At 36.1% G+C, this 26,005-nt stretch overlaps 1 protein-coding gene across 1 annotated transcript in view; it reads left to right on the top strand.

Annotated features, from left to right (window-relative positions):
• The window catches only part of LOC144434568 (catenin delta-2-like), a 61,359-nt gene extending 35,792 nt beyond the window's left edge, over positions 1-25,567 (top strand). The window contains exons 8-25 of the mRNA XM_078123037.1: positions 2,385-2,540; positions 3,326-3,432; positions 5,354-5,843; positions 8,361-8,501; positions 9,431-9,550; positions 10,469-10,471; positions 11,969-12,104; positions 12,929-13,166; positions 13,368-13,522; positions 14,568-14,685; positions 17,825-18,012; positions 18,822-19,002; positions 19,408-19,558; positions 19,897-20,129; positions 20,616-20,898; positions 21,184-21,189; positions 21,594-21,751; positions 23,135-25,567. Coding sequence (XP_077979163.1) covers positions 2,385-2,540; positions 3,326-3,432; positions 5,354-5,843; positions 8,361-8,501; positions 9,431-9,550; positions 10,469-10,471; positions 11,969-12,104; positions 12,929-13,166; positions 13,368-13,522; positions 14,568-14,685; positions 17,825-18,012; positions 18,822-19,002; positions 19,408-19,558; positions 19,897-20,129; positions 20,616-20,898; positions 21,184-21,189; positions 21,594-21,751; positions 23,135-23,293 — 3,023 coding nt within the window. The 3' untranslated portion in view covers positions 23,294-25,567. The remainder of the gene's footprint in view (positions 1-2,384; positions 2,541-3,325; positions 3,433-5,353; positions 5,844-8,360; positions 8,502-9,430; positions 9,551-10,468; positions 10,472-11,968; positions 12,105-12,928; positions 13,167-13,367; positions 13,523-14,567; positions 14,686-17,824; positions 18,013-18,821; positions 19,003-19,407; positions 19,559-19,896; positions 20,130-20,615; positions 20,899-21,183; positions 21,190-21,593; positions 21,752-23,134) is intronic.
• The last annotated feature ends 438 nt before the right edge of the window (positions 25,568-26,005 follow it).

Here is a 26,005-nt window from a genome sequence, read left to right as displayed (position 1 = left end):
GTAGTCAACTATTTCTATGTCGTGTCGTGTCGTGTCGTGTCGTGTCGTGTCGTGTCGTGTCGTGTATTGTTGTGTCATGTCGTGTCATGTCATGTCATGTCATGCATTATTTAATCAAGACGTAATGATGTATGTCATCTAATTGTGACTTGTAAATTTTCAAATATTCATGATGTACAAGTGCTTGAAAGAACACGAAATCTAGTAGATTTGTCACATCAAACAAAATTTGTACAACGAAAGCAGGAAATGCCGTAAGTCATGTTTGTTTATCTTGATTTGATACCATTTTGCCAGTACATATGAAATATTTACATGAAACGCAGTGAAATTATTTGTTTCACTTTCTTTTCTCTATAGTATGACTGAACCTTGAATTAAGAAAATAGACATTGACATTACAAATGAAACCATGGGACAGTAATAGGTAAAAATGATTGACCTGTCATATGCTTTATTCGTTACTACATATTCAAGTACTTACATCATGACGATTTGGTAACATGTAATTTGTCATCATGACTCCTTACTGTAAGTTAGACTATAAGATACAGTGTATGGTTCAGTCCTAATATGGCTTCTCTTTATCACCGTATCTGATAAGATGGCATAACACATCATATCTTACAGACTATATGTGGAATGTTTTTTACCATCATTTATTTGTAATGCTGACATTTATGATGTAATGTAATAATGTAGTCTGATATAATGTTCGTGCCACACTATCAGCTACCACTCACATCAAACCTATTTAAAGAGAAGCCTGATCTGGACAACACAACATCCATGTATCCTGTAGTCTAGTAAATAACAGTATCCCATACACTGTATGTTGAACTAATCTACCTATATCTTTCTACAGATTGTGTTCCTAACATGTTATGTCAACACACAGATAAAATTAATACCAGTCAAGTTCACACATATCAGTATTAATGTTAAATTGTCATGTCTAACTAACCGTGTTCATGTGTCTCTTTCCTACTTCTAAGTATGTTTTGTCTTACATGTAGGTGGCTGTTCTTGTGATTGTATTTTGTTATTAAAATCTTTTAAGTCTGATAATGTTTGTCATGTTTGTGCTATGAGTTAAGTTTTGTCTAGCCGATTATTCTACATATTCAACAGCAGACTTACAAGGCGTATTTTACCCGAGTTAATATCAAACTAGTTTGTTGATATCTTGCAACAACAAATAATAGACAAGTCACCTATGCTGGACGTTCTTTCTCGTATGTCGCCCCCAAACTATGGAACTCTTTGCCACTTGACATTCGCCAATCCTCCAGCCTGGATTGTTTCAAAACAAAACTAAAGACTTATTTGTTCACCAAAGCCTATGGTATGTTTGGCCATTCAACTCTACTGAACAGTACATTGCTCTGGAAATCGGTGCTATAGAAATTTGATTTCGTGATTTCTTGATACAAGAAAAAATAGCCTGTAATATTGTTTACGCATTCATAGAATCACGTTGGTGTGTATGTTTTGGAATGATTTCTTTTTCTTTGGAAAACAATATTGATAAAGTATAAGCCTGTACTCAACTTGTAATATAAAGTACTTACACGTTTTATAGTAACAATTTTTCTGAAGCATAAGACTTTTGTTTTCGTTGAACAAAAATGGTCGTAGGTAGTCATTATGGAGAATGTACTGAGCAGAGTTCATAGATGTATGCTACAGTCTATGACCAAGAACTTCTAGAGTTGATACATACATAGAGTTTGGCTGTTTCTTGTAGGTAAAGTAGTAACTTTGGCCAATGGTACTACTAGAAGACTCTCTGAAATTCAGAGCATAATACTGAAAAGGACCTAAAATTAAAATTAAGTATTGGCACCCAAATCAAAAAGTAGAGCAAATAGTTTCTGTGTTAGTTACATAGTCATATTGTTACAAATAAAAGTGCTACAAAGTATACTTGTGTATTGTTACATGTTACAGTGTATTCAAGTTTACAAACTGCATACCACAGACATAGCTGTACCGAATTACAAGACTTAGTGATACTGTGTTAGGGATGAACTCATTTGAACTCGTACTGGTACAGAGACAATATGAATACATTCCACACTGTAATCTACACCCATAGACCCAGATTAGTCCCCTTCTTTGTCTTCCATGAATTGATATGTATACTCCTACATTCCTGTGCAGACTACTAACACAGACCCAGCACTGTCCTGGTTGGAAGTCTTACCTCAGTGTAATATATATTCACGCAAATATTATTCCAAAAAAAAATAACACCACGGAATCTGTGTCTGCTGATGTTATAACAACATATAATTAGAGAGAATTGGTGGTAGAATCTCATGGCAGTCACTGAATTGTTATGTCTATGAAGTGGTCATGAAATTCATCTTTTAATATTACAGACCCCGGTCACGGTGGAAGATACCCAGCGTCACCAGCAGTCAACGGACCCACATCAAACCATACCCATTCACCAAATTCATCGCATTTATCATTACATAGTAATCGTTCCAATCCTCCCCCAGTAGCACCAAAACCACAGGTAAGAACTTGCACATGTCACTTCATGAACGGGGAAGTGGTAGATATGTCTGCTATGGGTTTCTTATCTTTACCCTGACAATTCAGCCATTGTGTGTTAAGTTTTGTCAATCCCAATGGACTAATGAAAATATTTGGAGATAAAGACAGTGCACATGTCTTAGCTTGTCTCATGATATTTGCAGCCGCTTGTCTGACTTTTTCATATTTTCAGCTCAACCCCCTCTATCTTTTTAAAAGTGCAAAAATGTAACTTGCTGTACAGTTCCTCTCTGAGTCTACTCAGAACTGCTGGAAATGAGAATCTGTCAGTTTTATACAGGTTTAGATATAGTGATAGTGTCTGTAAGATATTGGTTACACGAAAGAAAAATAAGAAAAAAAAAGTTTCCTAAGCAAAACATCAAAACAATGGAACACAATACTATATTGTTGAGCACAGCATATGCATAAAGTGGAGGATTGTGCATCGCATGATTGGGTCTGTTATAAGTGGAATATGTAGTTTTTAATTAAGCTGGTATATAAATACATATATAGATTCATGAATATTGAAATGTAAGGACAGACAAAGACACGTTTGTTCAAGACATTGTTATAAGCGTGCGCATGTGCAAACCCTCAAATCACCCTAGTTGTGTTGTATTAGTAGTGAAGTACAATAACTCAAGTAGTGATATTAATATTAAACGTTTATAATTTCTTTATTTTGCATGTTGATGTTAATTAGATTCTGTTTTGTTTGCATGTTATTTTATTGCCCCCCTGATGAATACGTAATGTTTCGCTGCTGAGGAGTCAGATTCTGGACCCTTTACTCCGACATACGCTGCAACGTTTGACTTTGCCGACGACGGTGACAGAGCCCCATCTACGTATAGTGGCTCAGCTCGGTCTGATGATCCACAGGTTGGCACATTTTATGAGAGCAGTGATAGCCAAGCCATGATATACCATATCTTACCACCAAGTACTCCTTCTACCACTCACCAGGTTCTTGCATGACATGCTTCTTTTTTTGTCCTGCGTAACTTTTTCATGGCTTTCATGTGTGCATCTTTGCAGCTGTCAAGTCTTTCCCTCTCGCATAAAGCTTAACAACTTTTTGCAGTGCAGTGCTTTGCAGTGGGCTAATGCTTTCCCATTTAACCATTATAGTATAGTATAGTATAGTGTAAAGATAAACAGATAACTCAAACCAATCACATGATAAAGGTGGCCATCACCGTAGTGCATGCCGTAGTCATATGACAAGGCCATTATTTCCAAGTGGGTTGTCATTTTCCTGGATACATAGCCATCATTTCCAGGGTGGTGTCATATCATAGATAGTCTATAATCATAGTCATTTTAATGTAGATTTTCAAGGTGCAGTGATGTGTTGAGATGTGTCAGCCAGTAGCTATGTCTACAATATACATGATACCCTCTGCTTGTTGATCTGATTTCATTCATGAATTTTCATATTAAGGTGTTACTTTGTCATTTACATGTAATGACGTCAATCATTATATATTTCTGTATAGTTATTTGTCAACAGTGATGCAAGTCAAGGGTAGAAAGACAAAATTAGATCCCGAGCACCTTTCTACTGTGCATATATACACAACACTAGCAGTGTAGATCAACACATCATTGAACCTAAAATGTGTATAACCCTTCTAGTTCATTCAGTGACACAGTTTTGTTATTTTGAATCACAGTGAATGTGAAAGAGCAGTAAATTGCGACATACTACCCTGATTTCTAAAGCATTTCACAGGCGACCATTTCCAAAATTATACATGTTGAAAAGTTTATCTCCATTCCCAGAGAATTAAAACTTTGGGGAAACACACTGCTAATATAGTATTTCTTCCAGACAGGCAAACCATTAACAAAAGGACACATGATACTGAAAAACCACACCTTTGATATGCAACACCACAGTATAAAAGCAACATGTTATGTGATACAAATGTACCAGTATAAAAAAAACAACAACACAAAAACAAAAATGGTGACAAATGCCTGATAAATAACCTGTGTTTGAATGACTAAAATAACATGTTATTGTATTACTGCATAAACCCAATCAAATATTGAAATGTGTCCCTGACTGCGCTGAAAAGTGTATACAATTACTTTTAAAATGCTCTTCAGTATATGTATACATGTATGTATGTGTAATTTACATTGTCTAGCAATAAATTTTCATGTTTTATGTGTTCATATTCTGGCAGTGATGTTATTGACAACTTCCTATAGTTGTGTTACAATTTCAGTCGTACTGTAACAACAAATACTTGAAAAAGGAGAAGAAAGTTGAATTATTTGCAGTTTGCATTTATTTACCAGAAGTGAACATGTGTGAAATAGTACAAGTATAACACATGTTTGAGTATCATTATGTAACAGTGTAATTGTAAAAACTGAAACTTATGAGATTTAGTGTAATGCCATGTTGGTTTAATAGTGTAATGTCCTCTCATTAACACAATACATGTGTGTGAAACCAAAACTAATCCAATGTTTGCAGTGTTGTTGAAGTGGCAGTGAATTATTCAGCATATGAAGCTAGTTCAGGATGTTCAAAAAAAAAAAAAAATTTAAATTTAAAATTTAAAAAAAACAAAACCAAACAAGTCCTTCCTCAAAGTATTGTGAACTTTTGAAATACAGTAATCTTCTAATGAACAATTTATGCATTTGAATCTAATCCAAAGAATGGAGATAATATCAGGTACTATGAAATACAGGTTTTGCTGAAGTCATTAGATAAAATATTTTGTATGTGCAGCCCATTGGATAGGTTTACATACTAATGATGTGTTTGTATGTTTTATTGTAGTTAACTCCAGCACAAAAACCAATTCACACGAGGCCTTATCATCCGGGATCAGTAGGATCGCTGCCTAGAAGCACAGACAACTATCCCATCTCTCCAGCATCACAACCATACACACCAAACACACCGACACGTCCTCCCCAACCAAGTAACTACCACCCACAAGACAACATGAGGAACTACGATGACGAGCCGGACTATCGCAACCCACCTCCAGTAGATGATGGCAGATACGGAGACGAGCCACCACGTTCTGCAGGTTATGGCTACGGAGCTCCCCCACCACGCTCCCCACACGGTAGTGACTATTTAAGTCCACCACATGATCAGCCACCAGCTTCTGTTCCCCATGATAACTATGGTTATCCCGATGATCGATATAGGGACCCATCTCCCCCAGGTAGTGATAGGTATGGCACAATGCCTAGTACAGATAGGTATGGTTCCCAACCACATGATGATTATGGACACCCTGATGATGATAGTCAATACAGTAAGTTTGGAATACCTTTTGAGTCCCGTCAATATGTCTAAAACACTGGTATCTAAATATGGTTGGGATAAATTGTCATGTGATGTACCGGTTAAATCTGTATTCAAACATGTACTCATCGTTCTAAGACTACAGGCATATTAAAACCATGCCTTGTCTGTCCTAGGAATTACAATCATTGAAGAGTGACTGTAATAATATGCAGCTCAAATTTAAAAGTGAATTGTCACTGAGATGTATAAGTGTTATATGGTCATAGCTATATCATTTCATTAAACAATTCTTTTGAATTTTGTTATCAGTCATAAATTTAAGGTAGCAGCCAAATTGATAATATTTGTCAATGGTAACACGTACATTGTCTAGTTCCTATATGGTATTGTTACGATTTACATCTCCACTCACATGTTTAGTTAGAGACCATGTTGGCATCCAGACTTACATGTACATAGTAGATACTGTACATGTGATAAGATTTTCTGTAAACTTGAATCACCCAACATTGCACATGTACCATGCAAGATCAACTACATCACATGAGATCGCCCTCTATGTTGCATGGTAACAATAGTCCTGGTTCACAAAACTGACGTATTCGGACTATGTGAGTAAATATAGCCAATCACTCTAGATTGGGTGAGGGCTATTCATAAAATATTCTACCCATTCATTCACTCTAAGTATTCCAGACAGCATTGAGTGTATCAAATGACCCAGACAAGTGATTTGAATGTATAATTATTTTTTAATGACATTTGATGTTCTGTTAAGTTTCTAAATTACTATGTTTAATGTGTAATGTCTGACAGGGAAGTAGTAAAACTGACATGCGTAATGAATTCAAACTTGTGAATGACAAGTATCTTTTTTAACTAAAAATATATAGATTGATGAACATGTTTATACTGATAATTGAAGGTATGTGCATGTTTGAATACAGATTTGACGGTGTTTAGTTTATACTAATTGTAATGATTGCAATAATGATTGTTGTTTGTAATCCCTAGATAAATCCATCCACAGTGCACCTGAGGGTAGTCCTGTTAACTCCCCTGTGACTACTACTAAGATTGTTGGCAACAGTTAACTCCTTATTAATATTTGTGAAGTTGGTGGCTGCCAGTCAGTTCTAATTTGTGTTACTGCTGTATGTGTTTGTAGTGTTGCAGTCGTAGCTCATCAAATGCACAGTGCATTGCAGTGTATGTGTGTGTAGTATTGCAGTCGTAGCTCATCACATGCACAGTGCATTGCAGTGTATGTGTGTGTAGTATTGCAATCATAGTTCATTATATGCACAGCGCATTGCAGTGTGTATATGTGTGTGTGTGTGTGTGTGAGTGAAAGTGTACTAGAAAGTAATCCAGCTATGTGCTAGTGTTGAGCCACTGATAAGCTAATGAGATTTGTAAAGGCCACATGGAAAGCTTGCGGAAAGTTTGATGCTAGATTATGCACACAAGACACGTATGTAATGTTCTAATCACTAATATTCAGTGAATCTAACAACACCAGTCAGCTGTTCTGTTTGGTACAACCTCCACACAGAAACCAACAAGAAACTTCATATGCCACACTTCATTAGCAAGATTGCATATTTTGCTACATGTTGTCTAACTGGAATTAACCATTTAAATGTATTGCAACACCATGCAGACATTCGAGCACCAATGTTTCTCTTAGTATCATCACAAACACCCAATGAAGGGCACATAAAATGTCCTTTGTGGTGTTCATTTGATGTCTGTATGGTGGCATGTGTAGTACATTTCACCTAGACAAAATGTAGCAAGAAACTGCACTCATTCAATATTGCTATCTTAAAGTGGAGCATGTCCAGTTTCTTATTAGTTTCTGCGTGGTTGTATCAAACAGAAAAACTACGGTATTGGGAAATTGACTGTAGTATATAGGCATGCTTGTTTTACAGTTATGGCGACATGATGATAATGACACTGCGGCTTCACTATAGTTATGTGCATGCATGCATTTATTGCATTTTGGTATCTCAAGTCTGTTCACAGAGAGCTATGTCTATTCCTCTTTGCTCTGTATCTGTTGTTACCAAACTTAATTTCAAATACCATCTTTTAGACTAAATATTCTGAAATAATTATATCGTAGCTTTACTAGTTTGTAAGATTCAACGTGGTGTGTCACCCTATCAGCCAGCACTCACTGTTTTGAGAAGCTTGATAGGGTTGAACAGCATGGCGTATCTTATGGACTATTTCGCTATCTGTAAGTTTGTTTTCGTGCACATTACATTTCCATCAATGTAAAAATAAACCAAATGCAAGTGTTAAGAATATATAAGAGGTGGTGTATAGTGTGTAAAACTCATGAAAATCAGCCAATGTAGAAGCCTGCCAATAGATGTTCATAATCACTTGGACAATATTGTAATAGTAAGCTGGTAACGGGTAAACAAAGATGCAAATACGAAAAAGTGAAATGTGGGATTATATATTCATAATTTCTTTTGTAATATTCATAGTGAATTTGTGTTATTTTTAGGAACACCGTCAGAAAGAAGTGATCCCTACCAACAGATGTACCATCCATCTACCCCCATGCAGAGAGCACCACTAGCAGATATGGAAACACCAGGTAGTCAGGACCCAATACGAAGACCACCATCACCCCATGATCCAACAGGTACGGAAATGTGAGATATACAGCAAGTGTAAGAATTTATTGGTAGACAGTGGAGGAAACACTTTGGCTTTTCTGTGATTTGATTTGATTTGATCTGATGTGATGTGATTTGATGAGTTATGTTCTCAGAGTAAAGATGTTGGGCAACACATAACTTAGTGTATAATCACATTATCTGCATAAAGAAACGTGGGATATTACAGTTTTTATACATAGTTTTAAAAAAAAGTCCCGAAAGTCGTTGATTTTCCAGAAGTCAGAGAATTCCTGAAAATTTGAAATATTCCTGAAAATTACTGGAAAAAGTTAAATTCATGAACTGATCAGCTGTAAAATAAGAATTCATGTCATCAGACCAGTAAACAGTCGAGCGTGAATTGTAAAATTACAGTCTGCTTGTGAGATAGATATCAAGATGTTTGCCATGAAACTACTTGAAAGTGACTTGAAGCTTAAGCTTGCCATAAAACCATTGGCGAGTGACACAGAGCATGCCTTTTAAATTCAAGTGACTTGAAGTTTGAGTGTATGGAACCTGCTATAAGTTACATAAGTATAGCAAAATAAGAAGACATATGCTATGGTGTTCTTGTGTTGTAAAATCCTTCCTCTGTATATCTGTCTGTCTGTCTGTCTGTCTGTCTGTCTGTCTGTCTGTCTGTCTGTCTGTCTGTCTGTCTCTGCCCCAAAGCTGGACTGAACCTTTATATAACAGGGGTTGCCAACAATGATTACCATTGCGTCCCTCAATTTGTGGTCAACTACCCCTTTCATAAACTGGTAATGGTACTGTCCAGGTCCAACCTTTTGGCAGAGTACTACCTTTGACTTGTCTGTGTTTCCCATTAATCCTACTGACATCAACTCTTTTACTTCTTCTTTCTGCTATTCCCTGTGTATGTCTGTCTGTCGTGTGGTAATTATTGTAGAACCAATGAGAAGTGAGCCAAGACAGAGAGCCCCAGTAGCACCAGGCTCTGATTTTGATGGACCACCTGGAAGTCGTTCTTCCAGGGGTTCGGTTCCATCTACTTTGGACAGAAGCAGAGGTACTTCCATAAAACATTGCCTTGCTGGCTATAGAAATGATAAAAGTCTCAGTTGAATGAAGCTCCTTCTTGTAACCTTCTGCTGAGATACTTCTACTAAAAATTCAAAAACTAATCTATTGACTTCTGCTGCTATTTTGCATGTATTTTGATGGCTGACTAACATCATTTATGTTTAGATTTCAAACCCCATTCTCCATGTAGCATGTTTTTGTCATAAAACCCCCCTACATTTCTATACACTGTATATAATAAATCATTGAATTTTTTATCATTCATATGTCTATCCCGTGATTCGATTACTGTTATGTAATATAATTATAGACACAAAGATGTGATAAACTTGTTATCACCCTTTATCCTCCATTTTGGCATGTGATGAATAGGTTATCACCTCACATCATGATTTAATATGAGTATATGATATTTTGGGATGTAATATGACCATTTATCACTCATTTGCATAGATATTAGATAGTAACCTAAATGAATACAGGAGTGCAGCAACCAAATTCTCTTTTCAACTAGTGACCAGATTGGACCACAGTGTGTTATAATTGACAATGTTATAAACTCTTAGTGGGTTGGGGGTGGGGGCAATTGCAAGATTATACAGCTTATTAAAGGCCAACGTTTCAATCCCAGGTTCTCACATTATTGTCGTGTTAGCAGTGAGGTCATATTGGATTATTCCTATGTTCTGGGCCAACTTTTTCTATAACTCTGCCAGACAACTGTTTTTCACACTTATAATCCTACACCAAAGTACATGTATGCTGTTAAGTTTATCGAATAAAATTGTAATCTGAGAATAAGATCACCATTTATCACATGTTTGAGTTAGCAACGAGAGATAACAGATTTTATTATATCTATGATAGTTGCTGGTAGCTTCAAAGTCTATTACGTGGGAGGCAGGGGGTGGTATCTCTCGTTGCTAGCTCATACATTTGATAAATATTTGGTTTTTATTTGATTTGGATTTTTAATAGGAGATCAGACTATATTAAATCAACAGTTGTCTGGCAGAACTATTGATAAAGTTGGCACAGGACAAAGGAATAATTCAATATAATCCTTACGGCTCCACTGTGGAGTCATGATGGTCAAGTAGTGTAAGAGTGGCTGGCTTTGAATCTGCAGTTGTATCTTGCCGTTGTTGTTTGTTTCTGAATGGCTAAAGTCCATGGGCAAGATTTGAACCATGATTTTGTCTCCTTGTCAAGTCAGCTGTATAATGGGGGACCTGTTAGGATAGAGGTTGTAATGTGAATGCTAGAATCCCATGTGCTTATAAAGACTGCAATGGATTGTATGCTCCCCAGGGAATTGAGGAACTATAAAGGGCCACTGTCCCGCTATAGATCAATGCCATGGGTAATAATTGTAAAGTACTTTAAGCACAGAGTAGGAAAGGGCCATATAAAAACTAACATTATGATTATTATATTATAGATGTAGTTTTGTTATGAGTGATTTATGATCATATCATTCACTGGTATAAATACTATATCTGATCAGTTTATTACTGTGTTCATATCACGACACATATCATTGCTTTGCATTGTGTTATTATACTACTTGTTTCAAACACTGTATAACAAGTTACAGTAAGTTTTACCTGAACAGTTTATGCTGTGCTTAATACTGCAAACCTAGGTGGTTCTCTTTTACGAAAGACAAATCATCACTTATTTTGCTACGAACAAAACACATGAAAATATTTGATAATGAATGTTCATAAACTCTTGGTTCATAGTTACTAATGAAAATTGCTACTTACAGAGTCGAAACATTTCTTGGAAGCAAATCCCTAAGGTACATCTTGTCAGTGTCTGTCTCTTCTGAGACACATGACAAAAGCCCATTGTAGTATACCCCTGATGATGCTGATGAGATGTCGGCAAAAATTTGTGATTCACTTTCTATAAATTTTTTGACTCTTGAGTAGAAATTTTCATCAGTAATTATGAATATGTGTTTGTTAAATTGTTTTCAGTATATTATAAGTGTAACAGTGTACCATACTCAAGACTATGCAAAAAAAAAAAATAGTAGTCTGTGGGAACATTTTAAAAAATAGCAACATTTTCTCATAGCAAAAGTATCTTGGTTTACAGTATACTGTAAACCTGAAAATTTCACTGAACATTTATTTTCACTTATTTCATTCACTGGAAAATGAAAAACGTGAAAATATCAAAGTAGTGACTAAAATGTCTTTTTGAACATGAACACATGTACCAGTCTGGTAATTTAATAAAAATTAATCTTTGAGAACTAGCTGAAAACTGTAAAAATCGCCAAATTTTGTAGTAGCAAAAATATCTAGGTTTGCAGTATATGTTGTACAGCAGAAGTTAGCCTGCTATGGTGCTATCTATGTTAAAACTTACTTGACTTGTCTCATTTTGACAGATCTGAGGTGGCGAGCTCCTGATTTACAGGAAGTGATTGATTATCTAAGTCATCCTAATAATGCCATTGTGGCTAACGCAGCAGCCTATCTACAACATCTGACTTTTAAGGACGACAATATCAAAAACAAAACAAGGTGAGAGTTACCAGAATGCCATAGTTTGACAAATTGGATTGCCAAGGATACTGACGTAAAAAGGAGAGAAATATGCGTAAGAAATATGTATTAAAAGGACAAAGATTCTACTTCTGTCTTCAAGTTGGTTGTCCATATAGACAGTATTTCAATAAATAGGGAGAAATAGGTGGAAACACATACTCAGCAGTCATGACGGCCCTTATTGGGATAATCAAATTTCAGAATTGCATTGAGTTGTACTCATAAAACACTTGCATATTACCTATACTATTAAATTAGATATACTTTCTTGTCCATAAAACATGGAAAGGGAAATTTGTCTTGGCACCAGGCAAATATCAAATGTAATAAAAGACAAGACACGCGTAGAGGCTCAAATCACAAATGTGAAAATGAAGGTATACAGCCAATTAAAAAAAATAATAAAAGTGCTTGCTTGTGCTACAGAAAAATGACTGAGAACAATAGCATTAAATACTATGTTTACTCTTTGCCAAGTCCAAGTTTTAAAAGTTTTAAAGCAGATGGACTTCTTAAGAACCTTCTTTCGAGCTCTGGGCATCATATATTAAGTAAAATATAAATTGCTGAGAAAGCTACAAGATGAATTTTTGTTACATGCAAAGATGAAAAAAAGCACAAATAAAGTTTTAATATGCAAGTAGGTATTAGAAAATAAATATTTGTCATGAAGGGTGTATGAAGAAGGAATGGCACATATTTGGTACAGTATACAGTTAGTATATTGCCTGTATGCAGGCTCCTCTACTAGATTTATTCAGCAATTCATCTTTACATGCTGTATGATTTTTCCATTGCAGGGGTCTAGATGGTGTTTCTCCTTTAGTGAACCTTCTTGGACACCCTATTCCTGAAATTCATCGCAGCGCATGTGGTGCACTGCGGAATATTTCCTATGGAAAACAGAACGAAGAGAACAAAGTAGCTATAAAGAATTCAGGTGGTATTCCTGCCTTGATTAGACTACTTAGGAGTACTCCTGATGTAGATATCAGGGAGCTTGTCACTGGAGTACTCTGGAACCTGTCATCGTCAGAGGTAAGTTGCTAAAACCATTAGTTGTTGGTATCGACTCTGTGTTTCTGACAGTGTTTTATTGATAAGGTTTTAGAGCCCCTGGTAATAGAAGGGTGAAATGTGGTAAAAGTTTTCATAGATTTACATACCTTGTTTAAAAAAAAATCAATCTGAGTATTCAGAATAAAGATTGAAATACTATTTCTGTTTTGCATTTGTTAGTCTTTAAAGAAACCTATCATAGATGACGGATTGGCAGTGATGACCAACGTTGTCGTCATCCCGGAATCAGGCTGGGATAGAAACGTGGATGAAGACACAAAACCCAGAGATGTACCTCTTTCTACTGTGTTCCGTAATACAACAGGATGTCTTCGGTAAGTTGTCATCTTGTTGTAGTATTGAAATAAAATAGAGTTCTTGAGGTGCTGTAACTACTAAACACGCAGTATAATTTATCAGGTCAGACGTTTACATTATTAATTAATTTTTGATAGTTGTCTGTACACATCTCATACATTGTATTGTGATAGCATGATGTCCTTTTATATTTTTAAAGGAAAACATTTTGGTTAGCCTACTTGAAAACATTTTCAATTCATGCTCCTTATATTGTATGTTGTTGTAGTTGTATCATTGTTGTATCACACATGTATGCATGTAGACATAGATACATGTTTATTTGCTAGAAGTCGAAAAGAAAAGAAAATTGACATATCAAGTGAGGAAAAGGAATTATTTAAGTAAATACGTCGACAATGAAAAGTAGATAAAAAATAACTTTAAACTTCTGTCTGGACCACAACAATAGATAGGAAAACATATATAGTAATATATACATATAAGGCCTAACAACAACAAAATTGTTTGGTTCTGAGTACGCTCAGAATAGGTTGGGGTAGGGACCTATGGCACATATTGAAAATAAGTTAGTCCAGTGTTATTGCTACATGAGGTCTGTTCTTTTCCAATACCCAATACAATTCAATACCTTACATTACATGCTAAGTAGAATTCTGAAGATAATGAACACACCAACACACTATCTTCTCTAAACATACATATGAACAATATCACTGTTCCATTGCCAGTTTTAATAATATAATTCAATACCTACACACGGCAGAATTCTGAGAGTATAAACTTAGTAATATCCTGCAGTCTGAAGTATTCATAATAACAATACTACTGTTTATGTCTTTTCCATAGCCAATATCAAAAATACCATTGAATAATCAATATCTACACATAGCAGAATTGGGAAGATCATGAATGCAGCACTGTTTGTGTTCTTTCCATAGCCAATATCAGAAATACCATGGAATACCTACACACTGTGTAGAACTGAGAAGACTATGAACATAGCAATGTCCTACTGTTTTTATACACACTAACAGTATCACTTTGTTTTGTCCTCTGTAGGAATGTCAGTTCATCTGGTCCAGAGGCACGTACTAAGATGAGAGAATGTGAAGGCCTTGTTGATGCATTGATGTTTGTCATCCGATCAGCTATTGGTAAAAATGATATGGATAATAAGGTCAGTGCATTATCACAGTAATACATGTACAGTAGTCGGGGTTCATGTACATTCCTGGAAATTCCCGAACAAATGCAATTGACTCTCAGAAACTCCTGGAAAATCAACCAATATCAATTGAGCAATTGCGTTTACTGTTGTAAAGTATCAATTAGATGGGTTTGAAATATGTATGAAAAAGCAGGTGTGTTGACAAATAACATGTATTTCACTGGTCAACTCTCCTGGAAAATGACCCAAATTGATCTGAATACTCCTGGAAAACTGATGGGGAAAGTCCTGGAATTTAATTTAATTTCAAGTTTTCAGTGCATGAACCCTGAGTACTAGTTATAGCTGCAACAATAGAATTTTGAGACAGTTTTGATATTGTGTACATCCTGAATTGTATTGAGCTCTCAATATGTTAAGTAGCTGTACAGAATGCATATTCAGTGGCTTAAAATATGATGACAAATAATTTTGGGTCTGGACCCAGAATTACTTATCATCATGATGCTGTTATGTGATATGCACCTTCAATAGAGTTAATTTTATATTTGTGTTTGGGGTATCTTTGCTAGAAAATATGACCCACGTTGAAGACAAATTTCAACCCCAATACTTTCATGGTTTAGGCTAGATTACTATTTCTTTGTGGAGTCCCTCGCTTTAGTCATCGGTTGAATGGGCCATGTGTTTTTAATGCAGGGAAAATGAATCATGAATGTTTCATTTGTCCTTCTCTATTGAGGCCGAGAAGATCTAAATATTGACAACTCTGTAAGGATGTAGGGTAGAGTTTCTTAAGCATTTCTAGTTTTATCAACATTATGTAACTTGAAGACTACAAGGTCGTTGACCTTATGATAAAGGAGGGGGCCAGGGTCACATCTACTGGCTTTGATTGACAGGTGTCAGATTTTCTGGGAGAGTACTGCTGAGATGTATTACAATGTGATTTGTAACATAATGATAGCTGTGTGTACAAACATACAGTACAGTTTGTAACTGTTGATAAGTATGTGTACAAACACAGTGCTGTGAGAACATAACACTGTCATGTCATGGGTGTGTATATCAGCATACAACATACAGTCCTTCGGACTAGCACTTCATACATATGACTACATCTACAAGACTATTTCTTCCACACTTATCTATGCTATAGTTGTTAGACCAAATACATACAAATGCAATAGCATGAGAAATCTCGTGGTCCTCTTATGGTGAAGGTGGCAAACTATTTCCAAATAAACTTGAATTGTTTATTGAACATAAGTAAGAATGTAAAATATACAATGAACACTGGTGATAGTCATAATACACTTCTCTACAATCACAGTGTGTGGTGTCATTTGACCAGGACTTTTCAGTGTCAGTAATGTAGCATCAGAAATGTGAAGATAAGAAACAGATACAGCAATTTGAGTTCAATCAAATATAGGGCTAGCTCGTGCAGTGGATCAATCATACCATTGTCATTAAGCTAGGGAATTAGGTTATGGGTAGAGATAGGATTAGACTCCCTAACCTTTCCTAAATATGCATCACACACTTATTTTGGTACACTGTTGTGCTGATGTCCCAAATATCAATGTGTGCTAACATTAAATTGTTAAAGTGACTGTTTTATTTGAAAACTGTGCTTTACTTGGAGTGTGATGTGGTGTGGTGTGGTGTGGTGTGGTGTGGTGTGGTGTGGTGTGGTATAAATAGAGCAGGGAGACAGAAATTGGCAAGAGAAATATATCTGCTGTTTGGAAACAGTGAGGACTGATATATTCAAGAATTTGACACCCACTGTCAGTAGTAATACTTAAATCTGTGTCAGCTTTGTCATCAGATAGTAAATTATTTAGAGAGTTATTTAGTAAGTTATCAGAATGATTAGAGTGAAGGATATCAGTACCTACTGTGTATGTACTATTTCTAGGGTTAACATGGGACGGGTGTCAGTTCGACAGTTGCACTTGTCTTGTACATGAAATATGAGAGACATGGAATGCTGTGTGTAGTAAGAGGTGTTGATTGTGTGGTGATAGCATGATGTGAGAAACATAGATGAATGACATTGTTTGCCACCCAGGAAAGTGAAGTTGAATGAAGAAATGAAATGGTAGAAGTGTGTAATAGTGAGTAATGATAGGGTAGTAACTGATTTATAGTGTGCCTGTTAGCTATAGGGGATGCTGTATGCATAGTAAGTGAGTGTGACAGGCCATTAAATTAAAAGACATAGACACTGTATGTTTAGTAATTTGTAGCAACTTAGTTGTTATTAGTCTAAGTTTGTGTACATGCTCCTGCATTCCTTGACATGTTTGTGAGCATCTGAAGGGATTTACGTGAATCTTCATCTTCAGCAAGTTATAGTGACTCTTTAAAAAAAAGTAATGTGAGCAATTGTGAATACAAAAGCAAAATTTGCAAGTTTTCACACTGTATCATTGATATAAATTGTAAAATTTAAATTCAAAAAATCACATACAGGCCACGTCTGATTGTGTCTGATTGCTAGTGCATGTCTTGGTTTGAAGTGGTCAATTATTAACTTCAGATGTTTGAAATGAATTATTTATTCCATATCTTCATTAAGTATTTATACATTTGTCACTTGTGATCATCAGAAGTCTCATTTAGAATGTTAGGATTTATTTCACATTCCACCTCACTGACATAACAAGTATCTGGGCATGTCATAAAGAAGTTAAATCACTTTGTTATTACTCAGGTTTGTGGCTCTGTTGACAGAACTGTAAAACCTTCCTTACCATGTACCATAATATTGGAAGGCAAACACTTTGGTTTGAATAGATTTTACCTACTTGCCCCTTCAAAAGAAAACACTGGTTTTATGATTATGTAATGTACTCAATTCCCCCCCCCCCCTCCCCCCAACAAAAAAAGAAAGGAGAAGAAGATAACAAAAGAAACGTAATATATTAGTCGTTTTTTTCCCTGCTAAGTAGTTTTCACATCAGTTATATTCTGTAACTAAAGTTTGAAGTTGTGGACTAGAGCTTCCGAGGGAGAATTGTTGAAAACTAAGAAATTCAAGTATTGTTCGGACCCCCACCCCCCTTGTTTAATACTACAGTCCTCTTTAATAAAAACATTAAGTTCCCACTTTGACTGATTATGTATTATCTTTCTACAGGCGGTTGAGAACTGTATGTGTATATTGAGGAACCTTTCATACCGGATGCCAGCTGAGGTACGTCACCCAGATAATGAGATGCAAGGAATAGCTAATCAACCTAAACAACAGAACAAGAACAAGAAACAACAGAATACCTCTTGTTTTGGAGGTGGTGGTAGTAAACAGAAGAAGGACCAACAGCAAAGGTATGTACAAGTAGTTAGATCTCATCTTACCTTACCACTGTGGAAACCTAGCTTTCAGCTTATTTTAGAAAGTCTTGCTAGAGTACTATGTTATGATAAAGTAGTGGAGTCATGATGGGTGAATGGTTAGAGTGGCCACCTTTGAATCTGCAAGTTGGAGGTTCGCGCCCCCATTGCTGCCTTTTTTTGGGGCAAGATTTGAACCATGATTGTGCCTCAGTCGACCCAGCTGTGTAATTGGGGACTTGGTAGGATAGAGGTTGCATTGTGAATGCTTTAATCCTATGCGCTTATACAGGCTGCAATGGATTGTATGCTCCCCAGGGAGTTGAGGAAGTATAAAGGGCCGTTGTGCCGATATAGATTTGAGCCAGGGGTAATAATTGTAAAGTACTTTGAGCACAGAATGGGAAAGCACTATATAAAAACCAACATTATGATTATTATTTTAAAAATTAATACTTGCCGAAATTGAATTATCAACATACACATGTTGTAAGTATAAACTAAAGCTACAAATAATTGTTGTTCAATATCTAAGTTTAAAGAAATCAGCAATTGTTATTTTTAATTGTACAATTAGATGGTTGTATTGAAGTACAAATGTGGATCAATTTAATTAATTTGTTTTTTTCCCTAAAAAAATGTTTAATGGTTGCAGACTTCTGGTTTGTTTTATTACTTTGATAAGACAATCATGCCCAGAATACAGGTACACATATTTTGATATTTTGGATATTTAAAAAAAAATGCTATACATTTGTACTTTATGCCTAATGGTTTTTTCACAACTTTTTTTTACTAATCAGCAAAATTCAAGTGGACGCTAACAATCCCCCTCAGAGGACAGAGCCAGCAATGGGCATGGAATTGCTATGGCAACCCGATGTATGCCGACCCTACTTATCATTATTATCGGAGTGTTCCAATCCAGACACCTTAGAATCTGCAGCAGGTACTATTCAAAATCTGACAGCTGCAGACTGGAGGGTACGTATATAAGGCACAATTCTATTACTGGTGTGTGATGTTAAATGTCGTTGTTAATTACTGGCATTGAGTGCTAGATCAAGTATAGCTTATAGGAATCCAATGCAGGCACTAATCTAAGATATATTAACACATGCTAAAATACTTATATAAGAAATAAGACTTCCTAACAAAACATTTAATTACAAAAAACAAAACATTGGCAGCTGTTATTTGGGATTCCATGTTTAAAACTACCATGAATGTGTCATTGTATGTTTGACATGTACTGTTGAATTATATATGTGTAATACTAATACAATGAAAGAATTTTTTATTCCGAAATGTTTGAAACTCAATCTGCTATCACATTGTATGTTATTAGTCACCAATAACATATCTGTGTGTTGTTTCCTGTTTCCACAGTGGGCTGTATATATCCGTGCTAATGTACGGAAAGATAAAGGATTACCAGTATTAGTGGAATTACTAAGGATGGATAGTGACAGAGTAGTATGTGCAGTGTCCAAGGCACTTCGGAACCTTTCATTAGATCCAAGAAATAAAGAACTCATAGGTGAGTTGAAGCTGCTCTAGCTGTAACAGAAATAGCATTTTTTCAATCAGACAACCATCAATATATTTAGTGACAGTAGCCCCTTGTAGTGTACACCCCTGACGATGCTGACGAGACATCAATGAAACTTTGGGACTTTCTTCCAAGAAGTTTTGTGACTGTGAGTAGAAATTCATTACTAAGTATGAACCCAGAGTCCATGAACATTCATTCTTGCAACAATGTATTCACTGGGCAAAATGAGAATGATAATGATAATATGAATCAAATACACGCCAGTATATGCTTGTTTGACAGAACACATTCCAACATTAAGTTTTTTTCGCTCCCACTTACAGGTAAATATGCGATGCGCGATTTGGTATTTTGTCTTCCTGGTGGACCGGGTGAACAAGCTGTCAAGTTTACTCCCACGACTACGGTGGCAATATTGAACTGTCTACATGAAGTTATACTCAAGAATATGGAAAATGCCAAGTCATTACGGGACGCCAGTGGCATTGAAAAACTTGTAACTATGTCCAAGGTTAGGGACAAGTATGAACCAAGAATAGTCAAAGCAGCCAATCAGGTAAGTCATAGATTGGTATTTGGTAGCAAACAACCAATCAGGTTAGAGATATGTAGTTCTTTTGTAGCAAAGCAGTCAGTTACATTGGCCATAGATTGGTTATTGTAGTAAACCAATCAGGTTAGAGATATGTAGTTCATTTGTAGCCAAGCAGCCAATTTGGTTGGGCTTAGATAGGTGCTTTGTAGCAAACAACCAATCAGGTTCGAGATGTGAAACACCAATCAGGTTCGAGATGTGAAACAACCAATCAAGTTCAAGATGTGTAGCTCGTTTGTAGCAAAGCAGCCAATCAAATCAAAGAGTAAGTCATTACTTGTGCCTTGAATTTGGATGTATTAGTATGATTATTTAGTAGTAATTCCAAATATGTAGCATTAATAATTTACTTAGTCGCCTGTTTTCAGCTGTTATTGATCAGTAACTTTTGTGAATGAAAAGTTTGCTAATAGTAACATTCTTTTTTTTTTTTTTAAATTTGACCAGGTTCTTGTAACATTGTGGGCCTTTAAAGACTTAAGAGTACTGTATAAGAAAGATGGTTGGAATCCTGGTCATTTTACACCCAGTGCTAGGACATCAACCCGTCCAACACCAAACCCAGTATCAGCCACTCCAAGTATGGGACCATACACCGGTAGACAGCCTACCACTTCACCTGGACATGGTTTAGAATATGATGACTCAACACTGCCACCAAAGTCACAGAACCAAGGACCAGTCTATTTGGGTCAACAGGCACCAACATATGATGACAGATACGGTGGAGGTAAAACAACTATACCATCTATTTATCTATATATCTATCTATCTATCTGTCTGTCTGTCTGTCTGTCTGTCTGTCTGTCTGTCTACCTATCTATCTATCTATCAATCTTTCTTTTAAATATGGTATAGCAATTAAGTCAATGATACTGTTCTACCAATAACTGAATTGCAATATATATTGAAATCAACACACCTCCACAGTAGATGGACAAAGCAATGGAATAACATAGTAGTATAAAAAATACAAAACTCAGTAAAATACATTAACCAAGGCAGGAAAAGACAGCGGATAGTAGCTATATTGAAAGAAGGGTAGTAAGCAGAGACCAGCTGTTAAACCTGTATCCTGGAACCAAATCCATTGCAAAACACGGTGTCTGTGTGTTCTAGAAAACAGAACAGCTTGGATATTAATATTAATATCTTGTCTACACTATGTATCTCAAAATAGACTGAGGAAATTACAGATTTCTTTATCAGTATTCATCTAGTCTGTACATTTGACAATGTTATGGAAAAGCTGTAAATTGAATTTCAATATTACACTGTAAGACTAAGTGCATTGATTGAAAAAAAAATTTCCTTTGTTTGTAACTTAAATGAATGCACTATGCCTGTGTTGAACAAGGCCGTTACTCGTAATTTATCAATCTCTAATTCAAATGAATGAATAGTAACATCATTGTCTTTGTACAGGTGATCGCTATGACGACAGAGCACAGGGTTCATACCAAGAAGAAATTCCTATGACTGACATGAGTCATCCACCTAATCCCAACTATTCTACACTGGATAGTCAAGCTAGTTATAACAGAGGGCAACCACAGTCTGGAAGTATGCATAGTATGACCAGAGTAAGTGACATAATATGACAATAAGTGACATGATATGACAAGGGCAGATGAGCTCTCAGTGGTTAACACAGACACAAACTAAAACTATAGATCTCATGTTGATATAAGCTATCAATGACAGGGGGGGGGGGGGGGGGTACTTTGAAATTTTTTAGACAAGTGTATGCTGAAAACATCAACCCATGTATAACTTAGAAGGCAATAACAAGGCCCATTGTTAGGGATTTTTGTAGGACAATCTTCCAGTTAGTCACCTTTTTCTGATGTTATGGGGAGTTATCTAATGTATGAGGTTGTTGCCAAAGCTATAGACCAATGATTTGCGAATTTTCAGATGAAAAATTGATCCACGTCTGAGGATTTTTCGTGCAAAAGTGACCCATTTGGGCAGCATGTATTGTGTACCTATTCACAGGAGTAACCCCCCCCCCCCCACACACACAAATGACCTTTTTCAAACCCCTGTGGTATGATGTAACTAATTGTCATGATAACTAAACAACTACTATTTGCATGTGATAAACTCTTCACATTTAGTGAGTCACTGTATTAAGTTAGACTATTCTGCAAGTTAGTACATGCTTCTTCCCCCCTAGACAGTCAATTTAATGATCCCTAGAACAGAAGGTAAATAGATCCTATCACAAGTGTGTGTGTGTGTGTTCAATGACCAGGCTAATTGACATGATTGTATCAAAAATACAATTTGCATGTGATAATGATAATTCCCTGTAATTAGTCACTATGTTAATTGGGAGTACAGCCCATTAGACACAAGTTTGGTGGTACAATTAACAAAAGGAGACAGCTTACATCATATGGGATAGCACTATACAAAGATACTGATTGAAGGACTTGAGTCTGACTCCTTCAATGCTCTCCTACAACACAATATGTTGTGTGTTTAATCTTTGCACCTCGACATTTCATTTGTTTTGATGTCCTTGTACCTGTAAGACATAGGTGATTAATTAAGTATGGCTTTGATCAAGATATCGAAAGGTTGAATGTCAATACACTTCATACACAAATTGTGTAACTTTTAGCATGCTAGTGACATGGATCACCGTGGTTGAATATTACTATCAGTTTACTAAACAAATGAAAACTATGAATTGTCTTTACACTTAATATTTGAGAGAGAAAATGTTGATGGAATTTCCAGCTATCAGTAGTTACATACTTAAACTGGGTTTCTTGAGAAATCTACACATTTGGGACACTTCGAAGTCACTCATACAACGTTAAGATAGGCTAGGGAGTCTAACAGTTTTTCTATTCCTTAGCTATCTCTGATGCCAACTCCTTAGGTTGATGATAATATCACAGTTGATGTCAAAACTTTCTTACAACTTACATTCCTTATTCTGTGTTACATGACAGGAGCCACAGCAACAAGTTGATCCACGTGAACCTGTGTACGCCCAAGTAGATCGTGACAAGAAGAGTACCAGAAGGAGACGTGACTACGAAGACCCTCATGAAACAAGCACAGTACCTTTAGATAATGGTGGACAGCAAGGAGCAGATTCATGGGTTTAATATGACACTAAATGAAACTCTCTTCCAATGAACTGAGGATTTGTAATTCTATTTGTATCAGTTGAACTCCTACAAACTTACTTGTCAAATGTGCACTGTACAGTATGTCAAGTTTGTAAAGGCTAATGAGATAACGGGATCCAGGGAGTTGGCAGCAAGCTGTGCTTACATCTATAGTAGAAAAAGCATACTCAGTGATCTGAGAAGGAAGATATGAACATTTTAACAAAACTACTCCAAACTTTTGTAAATTTCCAAGACCAAATTTTGCAATAATTCACTTGTCTAGTTACTACTAGCTGTAGTTTTTCAGCGTAACCACTTTGATGAATATAGCTATACTGTTTCCATACCTATCTTTAAAGCCACCATAAAGGCAGTTTTTGACATGATGTTCAAAGTTCAGTCGACCAAAACATGTATTAGCCAAATCAGATATATTCTGGAAGTGTTTAGTACCTAAAGACTGATGGAAAGTGTGTCAAATACCTTCACTTCCAATTGCACACATTTTCAGATTTCTGCTGTCTGTGGTGCAGAGAGTTAGTTTGACATTTTTGATCCTTTTCATCGGGCAGAAACTGCCTTGTTTCTTTGAACACCTCGGTTAAAAGTGGCTGTCTGTTTCACTGGAGTACAATATAAATGTTGGCATTTCATTTGTCAAAACATACCCGAAGAAGTTCATCAGACCCATGCTGCAAAGTTATACAAAAAAAAATACTGAAAAGAATGGAATAAAGGTTATACAATTGTGCCTTGGTAAGTTTTTAGCTTTTTCATGAGCATTTGAATCTGTAATTTTGTTGTGTAGGAAGACAGTACGTTTATTTACAAAATAAGAGAAAAGATGAATTGATGAAATAATTGATAAAAATGCTAAGCAGGACATATCATTTCAAAAGTTGTGTTTCAGTGCATGTTGGGTTTCTGTTGTATGTTAGTATTATTGTAGTCATTTAGGGGATAGACGTCAACGATTTAGCTGTAAGTTGACTTTATCTTGGTATGCATAGTCTGTGATCGACCACCAAAGCACTGCCTCAGCCTCGCTTGGAGGCTGTTACGTCGCAATGTCAAGTCTGCTGGCATGATCAAGGCATGACCAAACTGATCGCAAGGAGGACTTACGAGATCTAAAAGAAAGTTGTTTGTGTAAGTGATCCTGATAGATTTGTCTGTACTGGTATTAATATCCTAGTACATGTACAGCAATCTTATTGTTGTTGCACAGAGAGAGGATCTGAATTTTCTAAATAACTTTGAAAATTTGGTGATGCCTTGATCACTGAATGGTGCCATGAGTCGTGCTTAAACATAGCTGAACCAAATTATCGTGTATGCATGCTGTGTGTACGTGAATCATGGGCACATCACAGTTTCACCAAAAACACAAACAAACCTGTATAAATTTGGAGGACTGCTGTTCCATTCCAAAGGGGGGAGGGTACAGATACTAAGATGGTACGGGGGTGGGGGTTGGAGATTATTGAGAAAAAAAAATGTAGAGTGGATCCGATGGTATATTTTAAAGTTCTGATCTGATGCAGAATGAGTTGTATAGAATCTTTGGTGCATGAACAGGCATCATCAAGCAATAGATGAACTTGGAACTTTTTTTGCTCTTGGTTAAAAAAAAATGTAAAGTAATGAAAAAAATATTATTCAGCTAAAAAAAAGTACTGCACAGCTATGAGCAAATGCTTTGCACAGCAAATATTAATTATAAATAAACCAGTGCTTCAAGGTATTATTGTAATGAATTGTATTTTTAAGGGTGTTCACCACAGGTTTGTAAGTTTTTACTAGGTTTTTTTGACAGTGTTTCACAGGTAGCCGAAAAGACCAAGTCTTGAGATTTTAACAATAACTGAGCTATTGTCCATCTAAACACATAAATGAAAACCAATAACAAGTTAGTTATGAAAATTCTTAGATAACCATAGTACTTTGAAACTTTTATTTTTGCATTGAAATTTTTTTTCCCAGTAATGTTCGATGTTCTGAGTTTATTATTATTATTATTATTATATTCTTGTTGTTATAGTTCAGATATTGTCATTTGAAATTAAAACTGTGTCATTTTTTTCAGATATTGTTTTTTTTTTCCCAAACAGCATACATTTTATTGTATCCTCTGTATTGTAACTATTTTCTTTGCTGAATATCATGTTTGTTTTTTCTTGGTATCAACAACAGAAGGGGTTACTATTTCTACATCATGTAACTATGAAAACAGTCAGATTTTGTGTGTTTTGAATAAAAATGCTTTGTAAGATTAGCTAAAATGAAGTGACTGCGGTATGTTTTTGCTGTAGTTTTTGAAGTGATACATTTCTAAGAGTGTCCTGAACTTAGAAAATTATAGCGCCACCATGAGTTTGGAGAGAGAGAGAGAGAGACACACACACACACACACTGGGAGACAGGAGACACAGGAGAGATGCTATACAGACAGGGAGACATAGAAGGGAGGCAGATGGGAACGAGAGGACACAAGCTGGGACTGACTGGCAGATGACGTTTTTTAGTCCCCGGAACGGGGACTTATGGATTGGGTTCCGTCTGTCCGTCCGTCCGTCCGTCCGTCCGCAGCTGTTTCTTGGAGATGCCTGGACCGATTTTTTTCAAACTTGGTTCAGGGGCAACATACTATGGCATACATATGCACGTCAATTTGTTTTATGATACGATCCAATATGGCTGCCTGGT

Source organism: Glandiceps talaboti, chromosome 4 (assembly GCF_964340395.1).
Source record: "Glandiceps talaboti chromosome 4, keGlaTala1.1, whole genome shotgun sequence".
Taxonomy (NCBI): Eukaryota; Metazoa; Hemichordata; class Enteropneusta; family Spengelidae; genus Glandiceps; species Glandiceps talaboti.
Note: the sequence above shows the minus strand (reverse complement) of the source record. Positions and strands in the feature narration are given on the sequence as shown.